The sequence below is a fragment of the Lissotriton helveticus genome, chromosome 8 (assembly GCF_964261635.1).
Source record: "Lissotriton helveticus chromosome 8, aLisHel1.1, whole genome shotgun sequence".
NCBI lineage: Eukaryota > Metazoa > Chordata > Amphibia > Caudata > Salamandridae > Lissotriton > Lissotriton helveticus.
This window is the reverse complement of record NC_136069.1, coordinates 987793689-987807444: the sequence shown is the minus strand read 5'-3', so window position 1 is coordinate 987807444 and position 13756 is coordinate 987793689. Positions and strand designations below refer to the sequence as shown.

General features: G+C 39.5%; 1 protein-coding gene across 9 annotated transcripts in view; it reads right to left on the bottom strand.

Moving 5' to 3' along the window:
* DMD (dystrophin) overlaps window positions 1-13756 on the bottom strand; it is a 6826337-nt gene that overhangs the window by 68684 nt on the left and 6743897 nt on the right. For all 9 annotated transcript variants that reach the window (XM_078657819.1, XM_078657824.1, XM_078657821.1 and 6 more), the window contains 2 exons: window positions 12441-12684; window positions 7179-7302 (listed from right to left, as the gene is read on the bottom strand). In XM_078657819.1, the coding sequence (XP_078513945.1) occupies window positions 7179-7302; window positions 12441-12684 (368 nt within the window). The remainder of the gene's footprint in view (window positions 1-7178; window positions 7303-12440; window positions 12685-13756) is intronic.

The window sequence follows — 13756 nt, the reverse complement described above, 5'->3', positions numbered from 1 at the left end:
ACCGCTTTTGTATTGAATGGTGAATACTGAATCTATGTATACTACCTCAAACATCTAACGCTCAACAACTATATATTGCAAAGCACTCTGATACCCCCGTGGGTCATGTTCGAGCTATATAAAACTATATGAATAAAAAAACAACAAAAAAAACAATTAGTGACGTGACCAAAAAACCCAACTGGTCAGTCTGAGCCCAATAGAGTTGAGGGCTGGCTGCGGCATCAGGGAAGACCAGCAAACAGTACCCTGGAGTTGAAGAGGCCTCAGGGACCTTGCAGTGAAGTGTAGCATTGAGGGGTCGATGGAGTCTTGAGGCATTGGTGCAGCACGTCTGTTCAACAGTCGGAGAGTCCTTGGAGTCACGCATGTTGCAGATCGAACTCCGTGAGATCGAAGTCAGGAGTGCTGATGTCAGCAGACCAGGGGCTGCAGGATCATCGCGAGCGGTGCATCGGGCACTTCATGATGCGGCGTCCGTGGCTTCGGCGCAGGCAGCGGCGTGGTGTCAGTGTGGAGTACTTGCATCGGAGTCGATAAAGCTGCTGTCTACATACCTTCAAGAAAAATTTAACTACCTCTGCCGCCACACCAGTAAGAATCCTCATCAACAATTCTTTAACTAAGGGAAAATTTCCAGAAGATGTAAAAAAAAAAAGTCATACATATGACCATTACTAAAGAAAACAAATCTGGACCCGCTTAACCCCGACAACTACAGACCAATAACAAATGGACCTTTCCTGGGCAAACTGATAAAAAAGAGCAGTATTCGCTCAGATGTGTCAATTCATTGAAGATAATTCCATACTTTCCGACTTCCAAACAGGGTTCTGTCCAGGAAGAGGCCCAGAATCTGCCCTCATTACCATCTGGGATGACCCTAAGAACACAGTTGACCGTAATGGGGTTGCTGCACTACTTCTTTGGAACTGCCTTTGACATGGTTGACTATGATACCCAATACAAAGACTCTACGAAGCCAGCATAGAGGAGATTGCTTTTGACTGGATTGCATCCTACCTTCAAAACAGGTTATAATTATATAGATGACACACAAATACTCCTTAAACTGGGAAGCCCCAAAGACAGTGGAAACTCACAAATGTTTAGTAGCCTCAGAGCCGTTGGTCAGAGGATGACATGGAGCCATCTCAAATTGAATGCTTGCAAAACGGAAATACTCACATGTGGCGATTGGAAAAATAATGACCCACTCGCCGCCTGCCCTGACGATCTGGAAACACCACCTAAAGTATCAAAGGAAGTAAAACACCTGGGAATTACCAAGCTATCAATGAATGCCTAAGTGGATAAACTAGTAAGCTCAAGCTTCATTACTATAACAACTCTGCGACGCATCTTCCCCAACTGGGATTTCCACACAAGGTCCACAATACTATCTCTCTTGTCCTGTCTAAACTCCTTTACGCCAATATCCTCTACCATGGATCATCTTTAACAACTATGAAAAGACTACAACGGATTCAGAAATCTTCTGCCAGCCTACTCTTACATATAAAGCCACAAGCCCACATCTCCCCTGCCTTGAAGGCACTACATTGATTACCAGTTGTAAATGTAAATGTAAATGTACAGGAATTTATATAGCGCAAATCACCAAGCGGTTTCTAAGCGCTTGCTTAGGGAACCCGTCCTGGTATTCCCCTGTGAGATAACCCCGGCAGGGTATCCGCAAGGTGATAGCCAGGCATCCCGCCGCGAGGGGCCGTTGTGGAGATTAAGCAAGCTATTGCCCAGAGTCGCAGAGTGTGAACCTGTGAATCGAGTAGGCACCGGAGCGAGAATTGTCAAGTCCATGTACATTTTAGGACTCAAGACCCCGCCGAGCCGGGAATTGAACCCTGGTCCCGGGCTGACCTCTGCTTCCAGGTCTGCCTCCTCTAACCAGTGAGCCACACTTCTCCAATTCTCCAGTTGCCGGAAGATCCACATTCAAGCTGCTTTATATCACCCACAAAGCGATACAAGGAAAAGGACCACTCTTCATCAGGAATAAAATCACTGTATACATTCAACAAAGGAACCGCCGCCCTAGATTTGTACCTCGCCTCAAAAACCCACTATACAAGAAAAGAAACGTAGGTAGCACATCCTATGTTCAAGCAGCCAAATTATGGAACTCTTTACACCCAATCATAAGATCCACTGATAACCTTTCAGGAGACTACTCAAGAATTGGTTCTTCCCCACATAATAACCATACTCAAAAATAACTATAGAGCATATCCCTGTGTATATAAGCATTTATTTAGACTATATATGTGTACCTACATATCTGTATTCCTTTGTATAAACATGTATAATAATTATGAACATAAATATATAGATATTTGTTAATTCTGCTTAACAAATGTACAAGTTACCTATGGTTATATTATTCTATGTTTAACACGTATTTAGGTCACTGGATAAATAAGTACATTTTGATCAATTTATAAAAACAAATAAATTATCTGAAAGTACAGCAACACTTGAAAGTCTGAGTTTATTAAATACAATGTAAACATACATATATTACTTTCCTTATACATGTATACCTTTCATGTACTTGTGTATCTTTATATTTATTACTTTACTTCTAATTCAGCATCTCCAGTGGAATATCCTATTTCTCACCCTATGCCTCTCTCAATAGATCCTCTACCTCCACTCTCTGTCTTATCCCAAACCCCATTCTACTACTATGATCCAGAAAATTATTTCTAGACTCTTCCCTCCTCTACCTCCCCTTGCATCATCTCAAACCTCTTTTAATGTTTAGATCTCCCACATAAGGCTTTCTAAACACTTCCCGAGGAATCTCCCCTCCTCCACGTCCCCTTTATTTATCTCAAACCTCCTCCTAATGCTATGCTCTCCAAAAAATCACTTTCTAGACCCTTCCCTCTTCTAGCCCTCCACTGTCCTTTTCAATCCATCTAACAGACTAACATGTCCACAACTCAATTTAATAGTTCCCTCTACTAATTCCCCACTAATCCTGTTTAGGTTCCATAGTAGCGTGCTACCTGCCAAAAAGGTCTTTGACACCTCATCAGGGGTAGCAAGTGCTTCCCTCTTCTATCCCTGCACTATCCCTTTTCAATCCAAATAACAAACTCACATGTCCACCGCTCAAATTAATTTGATTTCTCCTCATACAAATTCACTACTAATCCTTTTTTGGAGTAGCATGCTACTCGCCGAAAAGTGCTTCAACGCCTCACCAGGGGTATTAAGCACTATATTAAAGCAATTACAATACGGTCACCTTTTCTACACATTAAGCCATCAAACCTAGTAGAAAATCTTTCTTCAGCTTTGCTAAACAGCCCTCTATCACCATACAGTCTGAAAACAAATAAGTAAGAAGAAAAGATACCTGCGGCTGTAGTGAGCAAGTCAGTGTGCCAGGCATCAAATATTCACAGCCATGCATGTTTAAAGGTAAGGTAATCAACCAGAGAACGAGTGAAGCTATGCATTTTTAAGAGGAGGTTGGTGAGGAATTAATAGAGATGCCAATAATAAGGAAGAAAGGAAAGAAAGAAAGAGCCTGTTTTAGGAAATATATTACCCAAACGTCTTCATAGGTACGAGGTTTAGAGGCCAAACTCAAGTGTACGCACTATCTACTTTCAATTTCCCTACTCCCTCCAGATGTGAAAATCACATGACTTCTTCTCTAATGCTGAGGAAGAAGAGACACTCTCCTTTTAATGCTTCCATTGGTGAGTCCAACAATGGAGGGCGGGGGTCACAGATTTCAGACCACCATTGCACTCAGGCAATATTGCCGGCAAATGACAATATCATAGAAGTCTTTATGTCTTCGTCTCAAGTTACCGCTAATTATGTTGCAGGACGTCTAGAATTTGTTTTGCAATTTATAAAAAGTTCTCTAAATGGGACTGGTGCCGTGGCAACAGAACCACAAACCTGCTTCTTTAAAAAATGATTGCTTATATTTAATATATTATTGTGCCTTTTTATTAAAATATTCATTGTAGGATGTATTATGATGAAACTCATATTTGATCTTCTGGCAAGCAATACTCATTTCATAAAATGAGTAGAGCTTCTACTTCAATTGCATATATTAATTCACCGAATACATGATTAAACCAATAGATATTTTACGACTGCACATGAAAAAATTAAATGTGTCTGGAATTGATTAGACGACTAAATTGAATTTCCGTAGCTCACTGAGCAAATTCATACACTATCATGTTCCTAATCCACTTTCTACATTATACTTTGTGTCGGTGATGCATTAAGACAAATACATAATGAGAACTATGTGGAATATGCTACTATTGTGGTTCCTTATGAGAATTTTGTTTTCTTCAAACACTTTAAGATCGCTTTTCGATTTTCAGGGCAAACTGCATTTGTTAGTCACTTTTATGATGCGATGAAATTAACTATATTATCTTAATGCTGTGCACATAAAGACACCAGTCAAAGTCATGGGTGTATGTAGAGTAGCACACTTTTTCAAATACCAAAGTAGTGCAAATGATGGTCGATGCCCCAGTTGAACAGTGGTAAAGCAGAAATTGACAATGGACACGTTGTACACACTATCACTGGCATTTGAAGGTTAATGAATAGCCATTCATGTTTTCACGTTCGTTTTGTAAGAAAAGTATGGTTTGGAAGAAAAAAATCAATCAACATTTTACTACAGTGCTGCCCTCCCAAAGACATCAGAATGCTGCATGTCAAGGAAGAACAGTCAGCAATAGTGCAGTTTGTTCAACATATAAGGATACGGGTAAACAAACCGATCTCCAGACACAGCTCTTTCTACTTTTGGTGGTCTTAGTAAATTCCTATCACAAATCTAGGTGCATTTAGATGAGCACACAATAGTTTGCAAGATAACATGGAATAAATGACTTGGTCTCATTCTCTATGCATCTTGTGAGCCATTTTATAATGCTTTAAAGAATACACCCTTACTTAGGTGTAAAGTCTGTTTGGCCTTAAACTCTCTATAGACTCTACTGAGTCTCCATTGCAAGCAGTTTATTACAGCTGTGGGTGACTTTTCGATATGCGGTAAAAAAAAAACTTAAATAGGCATTTAATGCTTTCTGCCCAGCAGTTTAACTTTCACACTTTGTTCAGTAACTGTAGTACAAGGCATCCTAATTAACAACATGTCTACTATACACTCAGTCAAGTATTACTTCAGTATTAGCCTAAACAGAATCATGTCAAGGACACATATATAGGTTAATCACAAATGTTTTTGTGCACCTGAATGTGATTCTAGATGCTATACCCTAATTCACAGAATCCGGAAATATGGATCTTTTAAAGTACTATTATGACAGCTTCATCGTAACAATTATGGTGCATTTTCCACTGTGAATGGCAGTACGGTGGCTAGGTTGGAATACCGGAGTAGCCAAAAGTTTTCTTAGTATTTTGCATGAACATTCATACTCTACAACCTATCATAAAGTTACACCCAAAAATAATTGGGACTTTTTTGACTCATGATAAAGTTGGAAATCTACTCCAAACAAAGGACAACCCCTATGGCAGTAAAAAGAAGGTTTTGAGAACATTCATAGTTTTGTAAAACTGTCCAAATACTCTATCCAAAGTTACTTAAAAGGTTATCTGAATTGATAAAACAATTTCATCAATCTGTATTTGTAAATGAATCAGCAATATCTTAGCTTCATCAAATTATGTATGCACTTTCTTAGGGCAAGTGATGTTCAGGCCAGCCAAATCACTACAAGTAATGCCATCTAAGAGAAACCTTTCCTAAAGACTAAGGGCACTGTCTGAAGAAAATATATGAAATCTGGCCAACATGTGGCATGTTCAGCTTAGTTCCTTAATTTAATATATCAAACTTGCCAGTCAAGGGAATAGTGGGAGGTTTAGTTATTTAGGGTGTTCTCAAAGTCACCCTTCTCATGTCAAGTCTGATATGAATGTTTGCTTTCGGCAACAGCAAAAACTGTTCATCTGTTTTTAAAACAAACTTGTTATGAAGGCAGAATTGTCCTCAGAAATGACTGTTGTAGCTAGGTGCATTTCTTCTCAATAGTGTGAGGTATTTGCACTATAGAAAGATACCAGGCTTGTTTCTACGGGCTAATCTTCAGTATATTTGCAATGCTAATTATCTGCAGGTCAGCAGAAGATTCAAGCGTAACATTAAAAAAAATATTCATATTTGATGACATGCAATCTGATTGACTGAAAATGACGGGAAAATGTTTTTTGGGCGGCCATTAAGCAAAAGTAAGGGATAGGTGGCGGACTGTGGATCCAGTGTTGTAGGACAAACTGGGGAGGCTTAAAGGTGTCCTGCAATTTTCATTTGAATATCTGGTGTCTCAATAATAGCTGTACTATGAAGATGATATAAAAGGCCAAGTGGATCATAACTAGCCCCTGGGGAAAATGTGTGATGCAAGAACCTTTATTAAAAACAAATATTTGGTGTTGAGAAATCTATAGATCCAAACGGGGGCGCTTAATTCCAATGTTAGTGGATGACATTTCTAATCCCCAAAGTGCTTTTTGGGTCCAAGATCTGCAATCTGCAGACACTTTAAAACAATTAAATTAACTGGGCAGGGGGGTTGAAAAGTATGTACTGAACCAACAACTAGCCAAACATGGCTATGAATTTTTATGTGTGAAATGGGTTCAGAATGCACAGATGTATTGTGGAAGCATTGGAAAAAGAATCCATCCTATGGCTGCCGCCTGCTATGCCTGCCACAGGCTATGTGCAGTGGGTTTTTGCGGTGGGTGAAAGTTCAAGAGGCTGACCAAAACACTCACCATCCATTCACATCCCGAAAACAATGTAAAACACTTCACATACATGCTCACAGCATACATCATAAAACTATGAACGAGAGTAATAACCAGAAGGAAACAAATTGCATGGAGTAAACTGACACAAAGCAAAATACTCAACTGCTTGCATTTTACCTGAAAAAAAACATTAAAGGGGAGTTACCTTTTGCATTCGACAGAGAACCTACTGCTACCTCATTATGTGAGATATCTTTAACCTCTCATACAAACATGTTATGATAAGTGGTGCATTCTCTGAAACATTACTCAGTTAAGCATATGCGTATATTTTTTAACATACGCTTTGGTTTGAACATTCTGTAAACTTAACTTACCCATAGATTCTGAAGTCTGACTGCCGACTACACGAAGCACCATTGGCTGTCTGCTGTCTGACCTCTGTAGGGAGGTAGAAGGGGAGGGCAGTGTTGTACCATTCACCTTGGCTTCTCCTTGAGGCTACAAAAAGTTACAAACATTCATTTGATATCAATTAAGCATGTGACCAAATTCCAGTGTTGATTACTCATTACAAAACACGTGACTAAATTCCATGAAGTCAATGTTGATTACTCATTACAAAACACAAAACACTAAGCTTCAACTGATTTCTTTATTGCACATGAATGTTAAGATTATAACCAAGATTTATCCAGCAAGCTTAAATGTTGTTATAAGGAAGTTGATGAATCCTTCAACGTGTGGCTGTGTTAAGTGAAAGTTTGCTTTTGGCAAAGTTAGCTTCTTGATTATGTATCTAGAAACCAGGATGAACCTGCTGCAACTATCTCACTTCACTAAGATAGGGGCCTTCATCTGGGTAAATTGGAAGCACTTGGATGAGGTGTTCAGTAGGTTTGGAGAGCTCTTTTGTTACACTAATTATGACAATTCGTAGGCATTTCGCCACATGGAAAACACTGATACACTTTTGACATAGGTGTTTGCCCTGATGTAATTGCCTTGTATTCTAGGTCTCTGCTCTAGACGGCGTGCATGCTCTGTCTCGAAAATAGACCTGTTGTAAGTACTTTGGAGGCTTGAGCCTGCTTATAGGCTTGCTATTTGTTGGCTCCCTCATCACTCCATTACTCCATTACTTGTTCTCACCATTCGCTCCTGGCATGTATGTGTCAGGCCTCTTTCAGTCGTTAGTATTCCCCAGGAGCAGCAACCAATTATTACACAGAGGCAGCGGCCATTTCTAAGGCACTGAATCAGGACTACTTTTTTATTACTTTAAAAGTGTTTTTCACAAGCGCTGCTGTCAGCTCGTGCCACTTCGTTATTTCTCTTTCGCCTGCTCGAACATTAACTTATGTTAGGGTAAGCTACTGCACGTGAAAGTAGGGGCAGGCACTATACTCACACATTAGTTGGAAACACTCCGTACCTAAGCTACGGGGTGACATCAGAAGCTCATATTACAGCAGGCACTATATGCTCACGTTAAGCACAGCTACAACACTCATTTTAACAAGCATTTGCAATGCAATAGGTCTCGCATTTGCAAGAGATTAAGCTATTGGCATTGTAAATGACAATGCCTTTCATTTATCTGTTTTGATGATTAAAACATAAATAAAAGCCATTGTCATTGACAATGCCAATTGCTCAAAACTCTTGTAAATTGGAGACCTATTAAATTTCAAAGAAGCAGCTGCCATTGTCTCGGGCTGCTTGGAAAGCTAAATGTGCATGGTGCGCTGAATGTTGCAGGAAAGCATGTTGTGCATGCAGTAGGAGAAACTCATTAAAGAAAATAGTGCTTACAGACTAAATAAGACATACCGTGTAACAACAGAAGTAAAAGGGCCAGTCCTCCTGGGAGGTTACAAATGAGGACAAGGTGGTACTAGGGAGGGACTACCCAGCCTATCAACGAATCAGAAGCCAGCATTTACGAAGGACAATGACACAAGCCAATGACGAATATGGGTGGAGAGTGGGCGGGGCTTCAAGTACATACGCAAATTCAGCATGCCTCGCAGAGCAGCACAGGCACTGCCCAGGTTCAACCTAAAAATGTTGGTCCCTTTAGAAGCAGACACTCATAAATTGACACTACATGATCAGATTTGGGGCAAGGCAATACACAATTAATTTATTGGGCGACTACATGCTCAAGTCAACCAGAGGCTGAGACTAAGGGCTCAGACCTCATATAGTATGGTACAATATGCGCAGATCTGTGCTATGATATGCACATTAATAAAAGGGTCATTATCTACTCCTCATTTCTTACCTACCCTACCTTTCTGAAGCACCACAGATAGGTAGAGATGGTGCACAAAGATCAAAGGAAACCCCACACCTCTAAACGAACGAGAGCTGAGACGTGACATCACTTCCGGTGCACTGATGGAACCTCTGAAGAACTGCCAAGGCGAGGCTTGAAACGCAAGTGCAATAACATCTTCAAAGAGCAGCACCTGGGTACACGCAGACTGGGTCTTCTTTGTAGCATCCAAATGCTTTATTGGTGCTTGCTACAACCAAATTCAACATTTGGGTTACTACACTACCGAAGTGAACCATAACACATTCTACATCTGCCTAAGAGAGAGTCTTGGAATGGAGAGCTCTGCACTAGTTTTGAGAATGGCCCGGTCACTGGACTCAGCTTGGTTCTGAACTCAGGCAGCGATAGATGTGAACAGAAACGTGTGTCACTCTCTTCCAGAGAAAGTAGTCCTGAAACACAGATTTCTTTATGCAGTTTTATACAGCATGAACTACACCCAAATGTATTGGAGTGCTTTACATGAGCGCCAGTTACATTACAAAAGGACACATTCATTTTCAGTGCCTCGCCCACTGTCAATCTCAGCTAAGGCTATGAGTGACAGGTGCATTGTGTTTTACTCACTGCTAATTTCTCTGCTATACAAACCTTGCTGCAGCAAACTTAAATGCCCAGCCAAAACACGTGAAAGGCACTCAGGTCAAGTGCTCATCCTGGAAGACACACACACCCTAGACACTTCTAGTGGCACAGTCTAGACAGGTGTGCTATGCATTCTCTCTGCACTGAAGATCACCCAACTCTGCAGAAGGTGCATAAAGCTACTAGACTGTGCTTCTAGTTTCAGCTATACACGGTACTGAAAACCAGACGCAAGTTATTCTTAAATAGATTTTATTCTAAGACACACTGGTCTCCACAGCTAACTTGGTGCCTATTAAATAGTGTCGATCCACAATTGATGTCTTGTCAAGCTAAGGATATGGCTCATCAGGCCCCCTGCGTACTTCCTCATAGTGTATCTTAATTGCGATGAATGATGATGCCACAACTGTTTTACCAACAGTCGTCTTAGAAAGATGCTGTAAGTTAGGGACCTACCTTTTTAGGAGTTTTGCAAATGTTTCAAGATAGTTTTTGAGCTTCTCGTTGCTCAAAAGTTTGCAATTTGCCCCTGCAGTTGATGCTCTATGGACAAATGCTTCTTTCCTCCTCCCACTCACCCACCAAAGCTAGATTCTGTTCATTGGAGTATTATAGCTCTCCGCTATGATAAATAATTATAACCTTACTTCTTTTTTCCTTAGTACCAAATGTGTGCTGGTTAGTATCTTTGCCTGCCACATTAAAGCTTGCCTCAGAAACCCTACAGGCTACTACAGGAAACGATGTAAAAGACATTCACATTGACAATTATCATAGCTCGGGCATTGGCAACACCTAGTGGCTTTGCCAATGCTTGCTTTTTTAACGGGCGTGTGGACGTCTACTTCCCTCCCCAGAGCTATTTGCCAGCTCTAATTGAAGTGCTGTTTAATTAGGTGCTGTAGAGCAGGAGGTGAAATGTCCATCCCAAAATAAATGTGGCACACAGTGTGCATACTGATTGTGACACTATACCTGGAGCCTGAAGCACAAATGATGACAAATATTTAGCATTACAAATTGGTGAGACAAAAATGTTGTGCTTTGAAAACGTGCACTTATGCCAAAAATACTTTATATGTACCAAAATACCAACTTCCAAAAAGAATTCTAAAAACTGAATACGTTGGTTAAAGAAATGACATGGGGTGAAAAAGAAGAAAGCCTAAATCCACAATGCTGTCCTTCATAAGTCTGTTTCTATAGCCTACCCTATCTGACAGGTATCATGGATTTTACTTTATGTTCTACACATTCATGGTTTCAAGTTACAGTGATTTTTATTGAGAGTTTTGCAGTTAAACCACTACAACTTTCTTCTCTTACTACAACTAATAACGGCTTGAATAATACAACTGTGCAGTTTTCTGCTATCTGTTCTCTCCTGGAATGGAAGAAATTCCTTGCTGGTCATTATGCGTTTATAAATTAGCTCTCAATGTGTAATATTTAGATATACAAATTAACAATTAGCAACTTTCGTTGCATTCTTTGACTTTAACTACATTGCTTCTGTTTAAATATGTTGGCCCCAAGGATTAAAGGTTTTTGTCCACTAAATACGAATGAACATTCCTGCCTTAGTCTGTCGCATTCCGTGCTGAAACCATGGATACATTTGCTCTATCTAAAAAAATATCCGTATTGCCAAAATTGTGTTTATTGCTAACCAATTATTTCCTTCCTGTAATATTTGACTTGGTCTTTTACATAATTGTTGAAAGGATAAGATTAGGTTGTTTCTTTCAAAGTAAAGGAAGGACGGTGAGCTAAACGGTCAGAATATTATGAATGCATGCAGCCCAAGGCATTTTACCTTTGGTTAAGATAAAACTGGAGTGGAGTATTGACATAGGCTAAAATGATTCATTTAAATGGCTGGATTCTGAAACATGTTCAGTTTGTAAGTTGTGAATTGGCACCTGGGTACTATGAGTCATTTCTGCACTTGGGTTCTAACAGATAGGTTAGAGGTATTTGACGGAACATACCTTACTTTAAATCGAATTGTTCAATGATTTCCCATAATTAATATTCTGGACGTGTTTATGAAATATAAAAAAGGATTTTGTCGCCTTTTTGAAAAAACATAGTTATGTATAAATCCAACTGTAGCTGTTAACATGATTTTGTGAAAACGTAAATAATGCGTATCAGCTTCTTTTTTGATTTGTGGATCCAGCACTATTTTGAAAGTATCAAAAAATCATGTTTATATGTAATAAATGAGTAGGATGTATTTGAAGAGGTCAGGGATACTTTATTTTGGGAGGATACTATTTGAGAACACAGCAGTTCTTATATCACCCTAGTTTCGACCTTTTGGGTTCAGCTTTCTGCATGATGTAGTGCTGACTAATTATATGCATGGTAAAGTGTTCTTGAGAATTTACTCATATTGTAGTATTCTTTATGTTTTAATTGCACCTGAAAAGGCGGTCTCTACTGTTGTCAGCTTTTTCATGAAATAACATTTACAAAAAAATATAATATGAAGTTCTCCTTATTAAGAGTGCAATATAGAGTTTATAAACACTCTCAACAAACATTTTTTGGTTTTAAACATTTTAGACCCACCCACAGATCTATTTTATGGGGTACTCATTTTTTTCGGTCTTCTTTCCAAATATGTCTCCATCAGCACACTGCTTGCCCCCAAAGTCCTGGCAGGCTCTTTCAGAAGTAGTCTAGTCATCTTTGCTCTCACCTGTTCCAGAAGCTGCCTCAGTCTGTGTAGCTGGGACTCCAGTTGTTTGTTGTGATCCTCCAAGATTTGCATCCTGGCTTCCAGACGTCCCTTGTGCTGGCGCAGTAACTTGGCTTCCGCAATGAGTTCTGCATCTCGAGGACTTTGTGGAGAGATGGGAATCATCTCTGGAGGGGATGGCAGTGGAGACAATCCTTTGTGATCATGCTGTTCCTTCAGCTTATCATACTCTGATTGCAAGTTCCTGTTGGAACGGAAGTGAAGTTTTAGTTTACTTTAGTCTTTGCATAACTAATGTATAATCTTTGTATTGTACTTCTAGTATTTGAAGATAGCTAACATGAAAAAAGCTGATTAATTCTCTCACCCAACTATCATTGGTACATACTTTGAAAACGAATAACATTAAATGAAATGCGTTTGCCCTAGAAACCAGGATCCGCCCGCCTTGTTTGTCATTGCTAGCAGGAAATTTGTAAAAAGTCAATTTATACTTTCAAGTTGCAGAATCCTTATGACGTTCCCTCAAAACCATAAGGTACCAGGAAAATGAGGGATGTTGTGTTAAAGTGCAAATGTGAATCTTAGACATTTAAATCTAGTGCTGTTCTAGAGGACTGGAACATAAAATACATGTTTATTATACTAGACTTATATCTGCTTCACAGTAAAGAAGCGTGGTTTGAAAAAATGCTACTTTTTAGATTAAATAAAAGAGGGGACAATGGGCCAATTCACAAATGTAATAAAACTTCTGACAGACTTTAGAATGTAGCAATCACTGAAACAGAAGGGACCAGACAACAGAAGCCTCGTAACACAAATTAAGTAACACTGCAAAATTGTAACCCCCGATCTTTGAGACAAACAAGACTGGGAGTGAGAGGAAGACTGAGGTTTTCACGTTCCACTGGATCTTTCCTGAGTGACTATCCCTCTGCACGGCTAGCCAAGAGACCATAATATGTATCATCAGAATCTTTTGATTAATTGGCAAATTGATAAAACTGCTTACAATCATCTCTCAGATTACAATGTTCTCTACAATTTTGGACACTATATGTGAAAGGATAGATCAGTAAACTGATCAAATCAAAATAACTAACATAAAATTATTCGAGATGTAGGACTTAAATTCTTACGAGGAATCCCAGAAAGGTGGGGATAGTTTCTTTACCAACTATGAGGATGTGAATTATATAAATTACCCTATATCAAGTAAATTTCAGTGGTATTATACCATATTACTTTCTAGCACATTCCATCTTGGCAGAGATGCCGATGCACCTATTGCATGGGTTTAAGTGGCTCACATC